At 33.3% G+C, this 19,422-nt stretch overlaps 1 protein-coding gene and 1 long non-coding RNA gene across 2 annotated transcripts; one reads left to right on the forward strand and one right to left on the reverse strand.

The window, feature by feature from the left end:
* The first annotated feature begins 537 nt into the window (after window positions 1–537).
* Window positions 538–1,093, forward strand: LOC131611836 (uncharacterized). The gene is made up of 2 exons (XR_009287180.1): window positions 538–731; window positions 834–1,093. It is a non-coding gene; the product is annotated as an uncharacterized LOC131611836 (long non-coding RNA).
* A 7,006-nt stretch (window positions 1,094–8,099) lies between these two features.
* LOC131614074 (uncharacterized) lies at window positions 8,100–9,152 on the reverse strand. Its single transcript, XM_058885701.1, has one exon. It carries the CDS (start codon window positions 9,150–9,152, stop codon window positions 8,100–8,102), a length of 1,053 nt encoding a protein of 350 aa, XP_058741684.1.
* Window positions 9,153–19,422: the final 10,270 nt, after the last annotated feature.

Genomic DNA, 19,422 nt, shown 5'->3' on the forward strand with positions numbered 1-19,422 from the left:
AGTTTTATGTTTTAATATGTTACTTCTTATACTATTTAAATAGTTAACTCTTACTTAATTGATGAGTTTTTAATTTCCTACTATTTATATATTTATTTTACCCTTAAAAAAGAACTACATCTTAAAGGCATTAACTCTCACAAATTGATTAATAAAGAGACAATTATAATGATAAAATATATTATTAATGTTTTGTTATTTTCATTTTTGAATTACAAAAGATAATAAAATGATTTAGTAATGTGTTTTGTTATTTTCACTTTTGAATTATAAAAGAAAATAAAATGATCAAAATTTAGAAGAAAAAAAATGAAGATAAATTTTTTATTGATAAATTTTTTAAGTAAACTCCTAGCTAAGTAGTCCAAAGGATCAAAGGTAACTAATTAAAGGTTACAAAATAATTTAAAATAGATATATTTACATCATCTCCTTTCTACGTACCCAAAAGGCAAAAAATACAGCACATTCATATATTTAAGAGACATTTAATAATTATAAAATCTAAGATATTTATTTTTACTACTCTAACGTGAAAAAAAAAAAACTCAATAACTGTTAAAAAAACAACTATATAAGTATTGTAAGTGAAGTATTAAATCTTAAATCATAGAGTAATACAATAATATCTTATTTGTTTTTTAAGGTAAAAAATATGATTAAAATTGTTAATTTTGTTCTTGTTATGATTATCATTTTTTCTCTATTTCTTGTCACAACTAGCGATAGCAGTAAGCTTTTTTCTTTTCAAAATTTCTTCTTTTGCTACTTACATAATATTTTATCCTATTTTAGCAATATTAACTTTTATTCTTTTTTTTTTACAACTATAGTGTACTGTGAGAATGATGATGATTGTCTACCAAGTGGTTGCAAGACTCCTTTGATACCTGTCTGTATTTTCGATAAGTGTAATTGTATTTGAATGATTTCAAATATGAATTGATGCTCAGATCCTATAATATTAATTAAGTTGTCCTTAGTTATGGTATTAACATTTTATAGTTTGATTTTTATTTAGTTATTTTTTAAAATTTTATGGACTATAGTTATACGGCTTTAAAATAAGGTATAAAAAATATTATGCAAACTATCTTTTTATTGTCTATTAGAATATTTTTCATATTTATGTTGAAAATAGTTTTTTGTGTTAACTTAAAGACTTTTTGTAATTTGTTTTTATTGCACTACAATTTAGATTATTCCTACCTTTTAAAATATTTCACAATTATAAATACTTTGTTTTCCTTAATACTATATGGAAAACTAAAACGTCACAATAAAAATATAATACTCCCTCCGTTTTTTATTATAAGTCGTTTTAGACTTTTTACACAGATTAAGAAAAATAATAATTGTTGTATGAAAATGAGAAATTATGAAGGTTTTTACAAAATTATCCTTCATTAATGACATGTGGAAAATAAATTTATATAATTGAAAGGAGAGAGAATAATAAATATTTAAGGATATAATAGGAAAAATAGCATTAATTATTCATTGGAATTGTAAAGCGACTTATATTAAAATACAATTTTTTTTCCAAAACGACTTATAATAAAAAACGGAGGGAGTAACGTAATAAAATAAATGCACAAGTCTTTATTAATTTTTTATGTTACTTATTCGACTTTAATTTAATAGATTTGGTTTTATGTTAGTTATTCGACTTTAATTTAATAGATTTGGTCGTGACTCTTTAAACTAACTGATAGATTGTTGATACGGCTAATTCTGTAGATCAAGATTATAAAGAAAAAATAATAAAAAATAGATCAAATTTTGACTACTCCATATAAAGTTAAGGAGGTAGTTTATCATAAATCACGTTTATCAATGTAATCTTGCCAGATGAAAGTAAAATATTAAAGAATCAAAATTAAATTCAGAAAATAATATATAACTTGATTTTTGAATAATAAGATGTTGTTATATTAATTGTGAGTAATAATTTCTAATGGGTAGAAAAGAGAATGTTGAATACTTTATAAGTGAGAGGAGACATAGACAAAATACTTTAAAATTTTAAATTAATATATAATTTTAAAAATTTATTTTATGTGACAAAATTTCGTTAGTATATGTCATTTGAGATAAATTACCCCCAATGTCACAACTAAGGGGATGGTGATTCCAGGAATGTTCTAAGATCCTTGGAACCATCCATAGGGTTTTGTAGTTGGTATTGTGGGTTGAGATCAGGTTTTAGAAGATTCTGGATGGTTTCTTTCAAGGGGAAGTGTAATTTCTTGTTCTATGGGAAGAGAAGGTTCTTTTTCTGTTGAGAGTGGAAGTTCTGTTGTATTTGGATTTGATGGTTTGGGAGCAGAAACAAGAGTTTCCGGTTGGCTTTTTGGTGGAGCTGATGTTGTGAGGTCAGGGAGTTGAACAATTTCTGTTTGTGAGAATGGTCGAGCTTCTGCTGGTGATATTGCTGAAGATTCTCTTTGTGTGGGGATTGGATGTTATGTTTCAGGTGAGATTTCTGAAGTGTTTGGATCAGTTTGTTCTGGTGGAAGTTCAAAATTGTCAATATCAGACAATAATTGTGCGATGTTTTGGTTTTGTTCTTGATTTACTGGAGGACTTGTGGGATCAGATTCAGGATTTAAAGCATCGAGATTTTGTTTATCAAAAGTTTGTTGTGACATTGGTTCCAATGATGAAAGTGGTTTGGATGTATGAGATACAAATGGTGGAATTATCTGAGGTGAGGACAATTAAGTTGTTGGAGATGGAAAAAGGTCAGAAATTTGATGTATAGGGGATTCAATTGTTTGAGATGGTTGATGTTCTGATGTTTGGGGTTGTTCAGATGTTTCTATATTTTCAGAATTGACAACATATATAGAGGTAGAAGGATTACCTGAAGATTTATGTTTTAAAGTTTTGAGTATAATTGTTAATTTTAAATTTTTTTGAGTTATGATAGGAATGTATTTAAGGTGATGATGAAGACGAAGAAGGAGAAGAAGATGAATAAATGTAAAAAAATATTAGGTGTTGGAAGTTCATTGTTAAATTTAATAGAGTTTCAGTTTTCAACCGTTTGATTTTTTTAATTAGATCTAATGGTTAAATTTTTTTTATAAAAATAGGGTCCACGAAGGACACTCAATACTTTTTGAGGGACTAAAATGTAACGTTTATTATATAGGGGACTAAAGTGAAAACTTAAATTAAGTTAAGGGACTCCATGAGTAATTAAGCCTTATATTTTAAAAATTAATTACTTTAATGAATTAAAGTTCGTATAACAAATATTAAAAGTCCAAAACCCATTTTGTTGCAACATGGGTTTAGTACCTAATATATATCTTAACAATATGTTCCAAGGTATATATAAACACTAAACATATTTCATAAACAATCAATGTGGAACTTTAATATTTTTCATCTCCATGTTCAATCCAAAGCCAACAGTTAATACACATCTAAGAAGTTTACCCATTGTTCTACTTGCACGTGCATTAACAACATCATTCTAAACATATAAATATCACGATGAAATCAATCCATGTCAAGTTTTTCTTAGTTATCCCTAACATGTTATACTGAAGCCTGAGATAAGAGAAGACCAACCACTTCCGGGTTTAACTTGCAAGGAGTTAATGTTGGAGATTTTTTTCACATATAGAAACCATCTGTCTGAGGGCATGAAGGTTAATATTGTTGTGGCTGGATTTGAAATGCTAAATTATTGCAGTACTTCATACAAGGTAGATGATAAAGGAAAAATGGTTAACAGTAGTTCACCCCTGTAATGTTAGCGAATTTTGTTTTTCCCCCCTTCCTACCTTTTGGCAACAGTTGGGGTAAACTGGGGTAAACTACTATTAATCCAAGGAAAAATTAATTTTAGTGCATGTTACGAAGAAATTGTATTCATATCTGTTGTTTTTCAAAATAAAAGCATTTTCAAGCAAGAGTTTTCAATTGTGCGAAGAAGCTTGATAACTGCATCAAAGGTGCCAGATTTTTGTGCTGCTCGTGGTCAGCTAGAAAGCATTGAATCTGAAGTTATCAATATTTGTTGGAGAAGTTGGGAATCAGATCATCTTCCTTGAAACCAGAAGAAAAAATAACAAAAAAACCAGACAAAGGTAGTGTATTTAGTACAACTGTTACTTGAATCGGTAGTGTCTTTAATTGTGGGTTTGTAAAACTTCTATTGTCATTACAATTTGATGCACGAGTATATTTGAAGAAGAATGAAGAACATCATAAAGTGTACCATCTGGATTGCAAGAAGTGAACATTTATGGGATAGTGAAGACTTATGGGATATTGAGACTTGATCAGTGTCCCACTTCGTTTTCTTAAGGTAAATTTTAAGAGTATATATTGTTAACTCATGCGCAGTGTCAAGAATTAAAAAATGCATTTGTGGTTGATTAAAACTAGAATAATGCTATACTTACACCCCTAAACTTACACCAAACACTGTTCACTGTATTTATACGGTGAACAGTGTTTTTATTATTATAAAATAAAAATAATAATGTAGTGTAAAAACTTGGTTAATGCAGTAATGAAGTTGGTTAATGCACGTCCTTATATGAACAGTGCCGTCCGTAATTTTAAAAATAAAAAATATTTTTTATAAATATTATTATTTTTTATGAAGTTGGTGTAAGTATTGGTGTAAGATTGAGGTGTAAGTATAACATTGCTCTTAAAACTAGGCCCAAAAGTATTTTCTTGTAGGTGTTTTGACTAATAAATTAAATAGAAACATAATGTCACATAATTAAAAATATTTTTTTTATCCTAATCATTACTGACAGCTACGCAAAATTAGGGATTAAAAAGTTGGATTTAAAAATAAGAGGACTAAAACTTAAAAAACATGAAAATAAGGAGACTAAAAGTGCATTTAAGCCTATTTTGATAGATTATAAATATTAATTTATGTTTAATATATGTGATTATATTTATTTTTTCAATAAAAAATTATAGTAGTAATATTATTTTAATATTTTATAAATTAATTTGTATTTGATAAATATTATAATATTTATTTTTTCAATAAAAAATTATAGTAATACTTTTTATTTTTTAAAAATACCTAGTAATATTTAAAGTAATATATCATATTTGATATAAAATTTAATTGATTTGCATATTGTTAATATATGAAAAAATAACACATTTATTAAGTTTGTTCCGCTCCTATCACGTGTTGTGATGTTTTCTTTGAGAAAATTCCAAATTCTTATACATCCATATTATAATATAATTCTCTAAACCAAAAATAGTTAATATTAGATATATGCAGAATCTATTACTACATAACACTTAATTTAATTAAACATATTTCTAATGCAATGTAATCTGACTATTTTTCTTTCTTTTTATTGATTTAGCACAAATGGACTGATTTTGTTGAAACCACTAATACGTTATTATATTTTAATAGACAATGAATATTAATTTATATTAAATATATGAGATAATATTTATTTTTTCAATGAAAAAATTATAGTAGTAATATTATTTTACTATTTTTTAAATAAATTTATATTTAATATATATATATATATATATATATATATATATATATATATATATATATATATTATAATATATATTTTTTAATAAAAAAATATAGTAATAATTATTTTCTATTTTTAAAAAATATATATTAATATTTAAAATAATATATTATATTTTAAATAAAATTTAATTGGTTTGCATATTGTAATATATGAAAAAATAACACATTTATTAAATTTGATTTTTTTTTTTTAATAAGCAATGGAATTAAGGGAGCAAAAGGGATGCTCCGCCCCAATACAAAGAGATTACAAGGTAAAACACAATAGAGGTTGGGTATTCCAACCGAAATAATTACATAACGGCACCTTCTTTTAAAAAGAACCTAACCAATTTCACGAAATGATAACAATCTCCAACATGCACTCTATAAAACTAAAAGACTCATCTTTGAAAATAATAACGTTACGCTTAATCCACAAAGTCCAAATCGTTGCAAGCCAAACTACCGGTAAGATGGCTCTCTTAGAAAGACAATTAATCTTCGCACAATTATAGAAGAAATCTAGAAATTCCTCTAAAGACAAGAGATCTCCAACTCCAAGCCACATATAAACACGGCGCCAAACTCTAATCGAAACAACACAATTCGAAAAAAGATGAACCCGAGTTTCTTCCGCCATCGAACAAAAGACACGAATAGAATCACTACCCTCAATCAATATACCTCGTCTCACTAAGTGATCTCTAGTAGCAAGACGATTATGAATAAATCTCCAAGAGAACGAATCGGTCTCCTCCTTCAACATAGCAAGAGGGCGAAAGAGCTCCCTAAAATCATAGAGAAACTGCTGCACAGCTGCGCTGCCAGCAACAGAAACGGTACCAGCCGCCGCAAGAACGTCAATTCCATCTCCCTGCACAGACTCCCTTCCTGACCAATACCCGGCATCACCACCAGCATTTCCAGCCCCTTCGTTACTATTCTCAGCCAACAAGAATGCAATACTGCCAGCCAGAAACAAGTTTTGCAAAGACCACTTCCAACAACTATTCTCAAAGAAACCTGCAGATGCAATGTTTTGAGTATGTTTATGAGCCATAGAAAACAGAACAGGGAACCTCTCCATTAAAGAACGTTGCCCGGTCCAGTTCGCATACCATAAAGGAGTTGAATCCCCATTACCCACACTAACACGGACAACACTAGTAAAATTATCCAAGAGTAGATTGTCATAATTGTCCGAAATAATTAAATCTCTCCACCAAATAGAATCATTTTTATGCACCACCGAAGAATCTCCAACCAAAACCTTAAGCTTAATGTTACCATACCGCACTTCCAAAAGATCTCGTTAAACCGCCTCTTTATCCGTAAGAACTCTCCATTTCCATTTACTAAGCAAGGCCACATTCATGATCTCCATACTTTTAATACCCAAACTACCTTCTTCTCGGAACTTACACACCGTATCCCAATTTACCCAATTAGTGGAGCGTTTAAGATCTCCACCTCCCCAAAGGAATTTGCGTTGAATCGAACACACCTCATTCAACACCTTCTTAGGCGCCTTATAAAAGGAAAGCGTATAAATTGGTAAAACATTAATTACCGAGTTAATGAGAACAACCCTCCCCGCCATACTAAGATTGGTACCTATCCACACCGATAATTTCTTCTTGAACGACAAAGCAAACTCTCTCCACATTGACAATTTCCTCAGATTATCTCCCACCTTAACACCAAGAAATTTGAAAGGTAACATCCCTACCTTACAAGATAGAAAACTAGCCGTGGCTTCCATAAACCAATCTCCAGAATTAACCCCATACAAATTACTCTTATGGAAGTTAATCCGCATACCCGACATCATCTCAAACCCTCTAAAAATAGCTTTTAGACTCCATAGATTAGCCAAATCACACTCAGCAAAAATCAATGTATCGTCCGCAAATTGGAGCAAGTCCACCTCCTTATCGCCATTAATCTTGAAGCCACAGAATTCTCCCAAATCTTTAGCTTTTTTCATAAGGGCCGTAAGAACTTCCATCACAACTACGAACACAAAGGGAGACAAAGGATCTCCTTGACGGAGGCCTTTCTCCACAACGAAGTCTTTATTAACGCTCCCGTTAACAAGAATCGACGTCGTGTTGGTGAAGATACTACCATCCATCCATCTCCTCCATATCAAACCAAACCCCATTCTCTTAAAAACATATCTAACAAAATTCCAACTCACCCTATCGTATGCCTTCTCGAAGTTTACTTTCAAAACCATGCAACTCCGACTTTTTCTTTTAGCCATGTCTAACACCTCATTAGCAATAAGCACACCTTCCGAGATATTTTTACCCGGTATAAAAGTCATTTGATTGCTCGAGACCAACTTGCCCACCACACTTCTAAGCCTATTCGCCAACAATTTAGCCAAAATCTTATACAAACTTCCCACCAAACAAATCGGTCGGTATTCCTTCAAAGATTGAGGATTCTTGATTTTAGGGACAAGAGTAATAAAAGAAGAAGTGCAAGCTTTAGTTAGTTTTTCTTTTTCATGAAAATCCCTAAAACACTTAAACACGTCCTCCTTCACTACCTCCTAATTTAACTTAAAGAAATCCATCGAATATCCATCCGGACCGGGACTTTTATCACCATCACAAGACCAAACCGCCTCCTTGATCTCAACTTCGGAAAAATCTCTCTCCAACCAAACCACTTCACTTTCCTCCAACCTCTTAAAACAAAGGCCTTCCGGAACCGGTCTAGCAAAGTCTTCTTCTTTAAAGAAATTTTGAAAATAACCACGAATCTCCTCTTTGATATTAGCAACTCCTTTGACTCTACCCTCCTCTCCTTCCAAAGAAGTGATAGAATTACGTCTTTGTCTCTCTTTAAAAGAATTATGAAAAAATTTAGTGTTCCTATCCCCCTCCTTCAACCAAAGATTACGCGACTTGAGTCTCAGCATACATTCTTTTAAATGCATACCATTCCAAAGATCAACCGACACATTTCTTCTAGCTTGAACCGCTACTTCATTGTTACCACCCATATTATCCTCTATCACCATATCCAACATGTTAATACTATCCCTTGCCTCCTCCATCTTAAGGTCAACCCACCCAAAAACCTCCTTGTTCCACCCTTTGAGTTTCTCTTTAAAGCTCTTCAATTTCTCATAAAGCACAAAATTGCCCCTTCCCGTTACAATCAACTTCTTCCGTTCCACCTCCAGAAATGCCTTGAAACCTTCATGTTTAAACCACGCATTATTAAACCTAAACGGTTTCGGGCCCCAATCAAGCTTTCCCACACCTAACCAAATAGGAGAATGGTCTGAAAAGTCTCTTTTATCAATCATTTGTTCACCAACCTCCCACTCCTCAATAAACTTTTTAGATAGAAGAAATCTATCTATTCTACTAAGAGCTTTACCATTATCTTTAAACCACGTGAATTTACCTCCAACATAATTTAAGTCGATCAACTCCATTTGATTCACAAAACATCTAAACTCCTCCATACCTTTAGTAAACCTAGGGACTCCCTCCCCAACTATTTCTTCCTTCCTCAAAACTTCGTTGAAATCTCCCACCACACACCATTCCTCCCCCCTCTGAATCTTTTTAAGGAGATAATAAAATTCCATGTTATAAGCCTCTCCGCCCTATTACACGCCTCATAGACATTCACCAAGTTGTACCCTACACCCTTCCAATCAATGTTAATCCCCACAAACCCTTTGCCCACAAAACTATAATTTAAAGAAAGAGAACCTCTCCTCCACAAAATCACCATACCCCCCACTGCTCCAATAGAATTACAAGCAGTCCACTCGACGTCCTTAGAGCCCCAAAAATCACGCGCAAAGGACTCATCAAAAGCAGAAATCTTAGTCTCTTGGAGAAAACAAATATCAATCTTATTCGAGTGAATAAGAAAACTGACTCTCTTCCTTTTGGAAAACAATCCTCCTCCCCTTATGTTATAAGATATCAAATTCATGGAACCGCGGGTAACTTCGCCTTCTCACCAGTGACTCCCTCCTTATCTCTTAGTTCTAAAGCATTAATTATGTTAACAACATCAGAGTTCTTCTTAGAACTGACAACACCCAACCCAGAAATTGAGTTCCACACCCTGATACCAATCTCTGAATTCCCTCGTAAGCTATCGTTGCAACGGCCAATATAAGAATCACCAAGATTAATAGAAGAATGGAACTCACCAGACGAGATCGAATCCTCAGCCGAACTAGCAAAAGAGCCCCTGACATTCGCCTCCTTTGAAGAAACCTTTTTGGGAGCGATGCACGCAAAGTAAGAGGGTGTCGCAGCTACTTCCTGCCCCAAATCAGCTACCTTCTTTAATTTCAAAGTCCTTTTCTTAATCTGCCGCGGAGAATATTTTTTTGATTTGGTCAATAAGTCTCTGCAAGCCTTATCAAAGAAAATAGGCCCACCCAGCTCCTTTTGGCCCAACTCCTCTAAAACTCTAACTGGCCCATGTAACTCTATGTCCGGTCCACAGACTTTAGATGGCCCCACATTAGAGAAATCTTTATCTATCGAATCCCCCACTCTACTAAAATCCTCACAAAACACATCATCATTAATTGCTTTGGACAAATCAGCCTCGGAAGAATCGCTACAAGCCCTATCAAAAGAGTCAAAAACCACCTTTTTCTTCCTAGACTGATTCTGAGACCTTTTAGGTGAAAGGATGCTACTAACACCTAGGTTTCTTTCTGCAACAGAGAAGCTAGCATCACCCATCCCATCACTGCTTCCAGACTTCGAAGGGTCAAACTCCGCCGCACACTCCTCCCCTACATCCCCCGCTACAAACTCATCCTCCTCCGACTGAGACGACTCTGAACCTTCATCATCCCTATCTCTCGACACAAACATCTTGGGATTCACCCAACCACAGTCTTCCAAAATAGCGATGGTGAAAACCAATCCTTCAATCTCCACATTAACACATTCTTCCACCTTACCAAAGCGACTGATTTTTAAACAAATACGGGCAACATCCATCTTGGATTTAAGAGTTGTACCTTCATCACACTTGACATAACAACCAAACAAGTCAGCTATCATCTTGAAAAAGTTCTCCTCCCATGCATAACACGGTACACCTATGATCTTGATCCAAGTCAATATTTCTTTATCAACATCAGAAGGATTCCAAGGTTTGATAGAACGGAACCAAAGCTGCCACCATTCTTTTCTCTCCTTAATGAACCCTTCGATCTCACCCTCTATCAGATCCTCCAGCAGACAGAGATTAGGACCCAAGTAAGTGAATTTTTTTAAAAATATGTCTAATTAGGTCTAATTTAAATATAATAAACTTACTTGTATATCATGCCCCACATTCTAAATTTTCTTGTTTTGTCCTTAGTTGTATGTGGTTTATTGTCTCCTTATTTTCCTTTATTCTTTGTTATATTTTTTATGTTTCAATACGTTACTTCTTATACTATTTAAATAGTTAAATTTTATTTAATTGACGAGTTTTTAATTTCCTACTATTATATATTTATTTTACCCTTAAAAAAGAACTACGTCTTAAAGGTATTAACTCTCACACATTGTTTAATAAAGAGACATTTATAATGATAAAATATATTATTAATGTTTTGTTATTTTCATTTTTGAATTATAAAAGATAATAAAATGATTTAGTAATGTGTTTTTTTATTTTCACTTTTGAATTATAAAAGAAAATAAAATGATCAAAATTTGGAAGAAGAAAATGATGATAATTTTTTTTACACAAACTCCTAGTTAAGTAGCCCAAAAGATCAAAGTTAACTAATTAAAGATTATAAAATAATTTAAAATGGACATATTTACATCACCTCCTCTCTACGTATCTAAAAGATGAAAAATACAACACATTCATATATTTAAGAGACATTTAATAATTATAAAATCTAAGATATTTATTTTTACAACTCTTCATCGAAAAAAAAAATCAATAACTGTTCAAAAACAACTATATAAGTATTGTAAGTGATGTATTAAATCTTAAATCATAGAGTAATACAATAATATCTTATTTGTTAGTTACGGTAGAAAATATGGTTAAAATTATTAATTTTGTTCTTGTGATCATCATTTTTTCTCTATTTCTTGTCATAACAAGCGTTGACGGTAACTTTGGTAACTTTTTTTCTTTTCAAAATTTCTTCTTTCCTACTTACATAATATTTTATCCTATTTTAGCAATATTAACTTTTATTCTCTTTTTTACAACTATAGAGTACTTATGTGAGAGTGATGATGATTGTCTCCTAACTAATAGTGGTTGCAAGACTCCTTTGATACCTATTTGTATTTTCCGTAAGTGTAAGTGTATTTGAATGACTTAACATATGAGATGATGATCAGGTCCTATAATAATAATTAAGTTGTCCTTAGTTATGGTATTGACATCTTAATTATAGTTTGATTTTTATTTAGTTATTTTTTAAAATTTTATGGACTATAGTTATATGGCTTTAAAATAAGGTATCAAAAATATTATGTAAACTATCTTCTTATCGTCTATTAGAATATTTTTCATATTTATGTTTGTTAAGAAATGTGGTTGGGCCTAACTCATCCCTACAAAACCGGCTTGTAGGGTGAGGATTGCCCCCACTTATAAGGACATGTTCAGGTCATATATTGTCCGATGTGGGACTCTTAACACACCCCCTCACGCCCAGGACTAGACAACTGGAGCGTGGAAATAAATGGTGGGTGGCCCGATAACGGAAACCATGGAAGGTGGCCCACCAGATCTTAAACGAGGCTCTTGATACCATGTTAAGAAGTGTGGTTAGGCCTAACTCAACCCTACAAAACCGGCTTGTAGGATAAGGATTGCCCCCACTTATAAGGACATGTTCAGGCCATATATTGTCCGATGTGGGACTCTTAACACACCTCCTCACGCCCAGGACTAGACAACTGGAGCGTGGTAATAAATGGCGGGTGGCCCGATAGCGGAAACCATAGAAGGTGTCCCACCGGATCTTAAACGAGGCTCTGATATCATGTTAAGAAATGTGGTTGGGCCTAACTCATCCCTACAAAACCGGCTTGTAGGGTGAGGATTGCCCCCACTTATAAGGACATGTTCAGGCCATATATTGTCCGATGTGGGACTCTTAACAATGTTGAAAATAATTTTTGTGTTAATTTAAAGACTATCATTTAATATTTCTATCATTGTTTTTTATACTTTTTGGTTTTATTGCACTACAATTTATATTACTCGTACCTTTTAATTTATTTCACAATTATAAATACTTTGTTTTCCTTAATACTATATGGAAAACTAAAATGTCAGAGTAAAAATATAATAACGTAATAAAATAAATGCGCAAGTCTTGATTAATTTTTTTATTTTAGTTATTTGACTTTAATTTAATAGATTTGGTCGTGACTCTATAAACTAACTGATACGGCTAAATTTGTAGATCAAGATTATAAAGGAAAAATGAATAAAAAAAGATCAATTTTTTACTACTCCTTATAAAGTTAAGGAGGTAATTTATCATAAATCACGTTTACCGATGAAATCTTGCCACGTGAAAGTAAAATTTTATAATCAAATATTAACTTAAAATATTAAAGAATCAAAATTAAATTCAGAAAATAATATTTAACTTGATTTTTGGATGAGTATAGACCGGGTCAGGTTGATGTGCATAAGGTATATCCTTATGCACGGTGCATAAGTCTCGTACGAGTAATATTTAAATTATTCCGAGTAACATTTTAGTTAGAAATGAGTAATAATATCATAATCCCAGAATAATATACGAATTATTTGTACACATCTATTAATTATGAGTAATTATTAATTATGAGTAATAATACACTATTCTGAGTAATATTTACATCATTCTGAGTAATATCGAATTTTAACTATTTTGAGTAATATATTCATTGTTTTGATTAATATTTATACTATTTTGAGTTATCTGTATATCATTTTGAGTAATAAATATAATACTTTGAGTAATATAAACAATATTTGAGTATTTATGCACCGTGCATAAGGATATACCTTATGCACATCAACACATCCCAGTATAGACCTATATGTTTGGTGGGATGCATGTACAAGGCTATTTCAAAACTTCTAGTGGGTAGGTTGAAAAAGGTTTTCCATGCGATTATCTCTCCTTCTCAAAATGCTTTTGTGCCGGGTAGACAACTTCTTGACGGAGTGGTGGTTGTAAATGAGGTTGTGGATTTAGTCAAAATAGAGGGAAGAATGAGTATTTTATTCAATGTAGATTTTGAGAAAGCTTATGACAAAGTTTCTTGGAATTTCCTTAGGTATATTATGGATAGAATGGGGTTTGGTGTATTGTGGAGGACATGGGTGGATATCTTGGTTTTCCATAGTAAGATGTTCGTTTTGGTGAATGGGTGTCCAACAAAGGAGCTTGTGGTATAGAAGAGATTGAGGCAAGGTGACCCCTTATCGCCATTTCTTTTTGTTTTGGTGGTTAAGGGCCTAGCGGGTTTAGTGAGGAAATCAGTGGAGAATAGTGAATTCAAAGGTCTTGATATTAAGGGGGAGTGTGAGGTGGATATTCTCCAATTTGCAGATGACACACTTTTAGTGGGTGAAGGGTCGTATAGGCATGTTTTGGCTATCAAGGCGGTTCTTAGGGCTTTCGAACTTGTTTCGGGGCTTGGCATTAATTATCACAAGAGTAAATTGATTGGTTACAATGTTAGTAAGAATTTTTTGGATGCGGCTTCTTAGGTTCTTTCTTGCAAGGTGGAAGAAGGGATGTTTTCTTTTATTGGTATTGTCATTGGGTGTAATCCGCGTAAGGTAGCGACTTGGAAGCCTCTTGTAACTAAGTTGAAGAAGCGGCTTTCGGGTTGGAAGAATCATTTCCTTAGTTAGGGAGGTAGAATAATTCTCTTTAAGTCAGTTCTTAGCTCTCTCTGGATTTTTATTATGTCTTTTTACAAGATGTCGGCTTTGGTGACTAAGGAAATTACTAGCATTCAAGGTAATTTCTTGTGGGGAAGAGGGATGGAGGATAAGAGGAGGATCCGTTGGGTGAGTTGGAAGAGTGTATGTCTACTGGTGGAAAAAGGAGGCCTTGGCATTAAAAATATTGTGGACTTTAATTTGGCGCTTCTAAATAAATGTAGGTGGAGAATTATTAAAGGAGCAGAAGCTCTTTGGTTTAAATAGTTGAAAGCGCGCTATGGCGATTTAATCATGAAGACTTTTTGTGGAGGTATGCTTCCTTTATCCTTTTCTACTTCATCTTATTCTTCTTCTACCGCTTCTTATTGGTGGAGGGATTTGATTGCAATTGGGAAAGTTGGGGTTGGAGATCCTATGGAGTCATATTGTCGTTTTAAAATTGGGAATAGGTTTTCTATCCCGTTTTAGGAAGCGTTGTGGTTGGAAACGGTTTGTTTAAAGAAGGATTTTCCGGAATTATATGAGAAATCTAGTTTGAAGAAGGTGGCGGTGGCGGGTATGGGAGGTGGCGGTGGCGGGTATGGGAGGTTGGGTGAATGGGGTATGGACTTGGGGGAATTGTGGGATTAATTCGTTGGATTTAGCCGATCATAATCTTGAGTCGGATATGGAATCCTTGGTTGTTTTGTTGGAGGGTCGTGGACCGTGTTGTGCAGAAGGTGATGGGTAAAATGGAGAGCCGAATCGGATGGAGTTTTCTCCGTTGCATCTTGCTATAATTTTTATGTCGGTTCTGGTATTCCTTATGGCCCTTTTAATAGATGTGATGTGGCATTACGTTTGGTGTGGAAAGCGGAAGTTCCGTTCAAAATTAAGGCGTTTGGTTGGAGACTCCTTGTGAATAGGATTCCAACAAAAGGATTTACTCTCACATAGAGGCATTATTTTTTCGGTAGATAATTCCAAGAGTGTTTTTTGTGGTGTCGATTCTGAAAGTAGGAATAATTCTTTCTTTACTTGTTCTTCGGTTAAGGTGGTTTGGAGAGAGGTGGCTATGTGGATTGGAAAACCGTATGGAGGTGTGGAGGAAGATTATTTTTGTGGTTTTATGGATTGGTTCTCTTTTTGTAAAAAAAAAGAAAGTTAAAGAAGGTAAACTAGGTGTAGTTTGGTTTGCAACTTTATAGACTCTTTGGCTATATAAAAATTGGGTTTGTTTTAGGAATGAAGGGTGGAATGTGGATAATACAATTTGGAGCATTAAGTTTTTGGTTTGGAAGTGGGCGTTTGTAGGAGATATTACATATCCCATTTGTAGTTTTTACGACTTTAACAAAGATCCTTTGTTATTTATTTCACAGTACTAATTGGTGTGTAATCTCTCGGTTTTGGCAGGGTTGTCTCCCCTTTCTTGATGTAAACAGGTGTTGAGAACCCTTAGTTCTCCTTTTAATATAACTTGCTTACTAAAAAAATGTAACTTGATTTTTGAGTAATAAGATGTTTTTATATTAATTGTGAGTAATAATTTTCAATGGGTGAAAAAAAAGAATGTTGAATACTTTATAAGTGAGAGGAGACATAGACCAAATGCTTTAAGATTTTAAATTAATATATAATTTTAAAGTTTTATTTTATGTGGCAAAATTTCATTAGTATATGTCATTTGAGATAAATTACCCCCTAATTTTACAAGGGATAGTCTAGATCTCACAAAAAAAACATATGTTTTCATTAACCTCAATATACTTAAATAGTTAAAATTTTCTAGAAATAAATGATCATGTGCCGTTTTTGAAAAATAACACTAAACAAAATAGTAAGGCTGATATGTTTTGGATTGCTACCTGTTGGATTATTTGGATGGGGAGGGACTTTCCTTTGTTTCAAGATAAAGTATTTAGTTTAGAAGAAGCCTTATTTTCTATTAAGGTGATTACTTGGAAATGGTATATTGTAGGCAATAGTTTCTCTAGTACTTGTAGTAAGTATGATTGGTTTATTGCCCTATTATAATTTGTGTTAGTTTCTCCAGTACTTGTAGTAAGTATGATTGGTTTACTGCTAGTTTATAATTTGTGTTTGTTTGTAAGGGTTAGAACACCTCTTATACTCTTTTTGATATTGAATCATCGCTTTTAAAAAAAATTAATAAATTTATTTTAATTGCACCCCTTTTAAAATTAATAGCAATATATAAGTCAAGCTATTTTTTTCTTTTTCTCTTGGGCTTTAAATTGGGCCTCCTAACAATACGCTTGGTCCCTTGAGGAACCTTGTCCTCAAGGTTCATTGTTGAATTGCCATATGAGATAATATAATTAGTTGGTGAAAGGACCAGAATTAGAACACATGGCATAACATGGTGGGCTAAAGAGATGGCAAAATTAAAGGCATAGAGGGGTGGCTCACGTCTATGAAGTAATTTGTGTCTGAATGCAATGACATTGAATTTGGATCCAATAATATAGACTAATTGGGGGACAATAAAGTAGGATTGAATGGTATGATTAAGGGTTTGAGTTAAGAAGAGAAATTCTAGGTCTCTAGTTGCTTATGGTAGCTTGTGCTTGATTAAAGTGGATTTGTGAGTTGGAAAGAGGGACTAGTGAGACCGGTGATAAAAAAAAGTCGACAGGATTTTGAATGAGTGGTAGTGGTGTAGAGTTAGGAGAAAGGATGTGTCGCGGGCGAAAAACCGTTTTGTTCCTCTTTTTTGTGGGATGAGACACCTGATGCCTTCTTTGGGCTCGAGTGCTCATAAAAATGATTTTTCTTTATTTCGACCAAACTTTTTATTATTTCCAAAGGAGGAAAAGGAAAAAAGCTGCAATAACCTAAAAGTGGGGGGAGATCTTGGGTAAGAGGGTTGGTTATACGAAGGGAAGGTATTAGCACCCAACGTATCTGTAGTACTCTACAGGGTTCTTTATTGTTTTTTATTCCATGTTACGGTGGAGGTTCTGTTGTGAAATAGGTGGGACCTAAGGTGTTTGTTTGATTATGCTCGCAAAGATCATCGCGATCCTCTGCATACATATCCCTTAGAGGGAATCAGAGCATCTGTAGCTCGGGGTCTACGGGTGCTAAGGTTTGAATGGTTTTTTTTGTTTTGTTTTGCTCGCCAAGGATCGACCTTGTGCCTACGTATTCTCAAAGGGATGTTGAGAAAGTCAGAGCAATCGTAGTTCCCACTTATGCTAGTGGAAGCAAAGGAAAATAGACAAATGTCGTCTAAATGCTAGATGTATCTAATCTATATCATCACATACATCTGTTTGATTTTTGTTTGAAAATCTTTTCATTATAAGCCCGGGGCCATGCCACTTAGGGTGCTTAGAATGATAAAGATGTTTTTGTTTGTTTAACCAGCCTTGTGGCAAAAGTTTCAATGAAGTCAGCCTTGTGACAAAAACTTTGATTAATCAGCCAGCCTCGTGGCAAAAGTTTCAATGAAGTCAGCCTTGTGACAAAAACTTTGATTAATCATCCAGTACGGTGGTAAAACAGTTTGATTGATTAGCCAGCCTTGTGGCAAGAAAAAAGTTTGATTGATTGATTGTTTGTGATGATATATAAGAGATACTCCTAGCATAGAGATGAAAAATGTCTAATCTCCTAGGGTATTTGGTTTTGGATATTGGGGGATGCTTATAAGAAGCCCGTGGGTCCTTGTACGAAGCCCAAGAGGAGGCTATCCGAGGGTCCTTGCATTGTAAGCCCAAGAGGAGGCTATGGGAGGGACAATCCAGGGTCCTTGCATTGTAAGCCCAAGAGGAGGCTATGGGAGGGTCACTCGTTTGTACAAAGCCCAAGGGGAGGCATGGTATAGTTGGTTTGAGCTCTTAGAGCGATTTCACCGGGAAACCATACTCTATGTCCTAACCTAAACTAGTGGAGATTCTTTGCACGAAGCCCAATAGGAGGCTATGGGGAACCTAGTGTTGTACTAAGTTGAATAAATATATAACACAATCACAAGTATGAACAAGTACAAACAAACATGAACAAGTACATGAACAAATATGAACAGTTATATATGACAGAGTGTGTGTATATAATGGAGTTTATGAAGGAAATATACCTGTAAGCATGCTCCATTTGTATACATAGGGCTCGGGACTTATACTCGGGGAGAGGTCCACTTGAGTTTATTCAAAGCTATGTAAACAGGTATTTACAAAGGGGCTTGGGACTTATACCTACATGGAGGCCCATGGTATATTTTTGGGAAGATTTAAAGAAAACCTTCATTTTTGATTTGTTATTCAAGGTTAAGAAACAGATTGAGATATGTACAAAAGGCGTACAATGAAATACCTAATTTCATGTACTTGAGTGGGTATGTACAAAAGGGCTTGGGACTTATACCTACATGGAGGCCCATGGTATATTTGAAAAGCAGACGCGTCGTTTGAAAAACGGTTTGAAAGTTTGTTTTGAAAGAAAGTTTATTTATTTTGAATAAAAAGACTGTGTAAAAAGAAAAAGGAGTGGGTCTTATACTCTCTAATATTCGAGAGGCCCCTGTTTTATTTTCATAAAACAGGGTGGATGGTTTTAAAAATGATTTGAATGATTTGAAAATTGTTTTGAAAAGATTTTGTTTTGAAGAAGTTTTATTGTTTTGAAAACTGTACAAAAAGAAAAGAAATGGGACTTACACTCTCTAATATTCGAGAGGCCCCACTTCATTTTGAAAATTGATTGATTAGTCAAAAGGATTTAATCAAAAAGAAGTGGTTTATCGTTTTGAAAAAGAATCGCGATCACTCGTCTTAAAACGATTTGAATTTTGACAAAAGTCAACTTAATTAAGTTAAACAAGTTTTAATGCCTAATTAAGACCTAAATGATTAGGGTTTGATCACAAAAAATATTTACAAGTGATTAGGTTAAAAATTAAATGAAAAAACAATATTTAAAGTATTTAAAAACACTTAAAAATGTATCATTTTAAA

This window comes from Vicia villosa, linkage group LG6, assembly GCF_029867415.1.
Source record: "Vicia villosa cultivar HV-30 ecotype Madison, WI linkage group LG6, Vvil1.0, whole genome shotgun sequence".
NCBI lineage: Eukaryota > Viridiplantae > Streptophyta > Magnoliopsida > Fabales > Fabaceae > Vicia > Vicia villosa.

What these genes read in the sequence shown, in the direction of transcription:
- LOC131614074 (XM_058885701.1), bottom strand. Translation starts at nt 9,152, where the DNA reads ATGGAATTTTATTATCTCCTTAAAAAGATTCAGAGGGGGGAGGAATGG.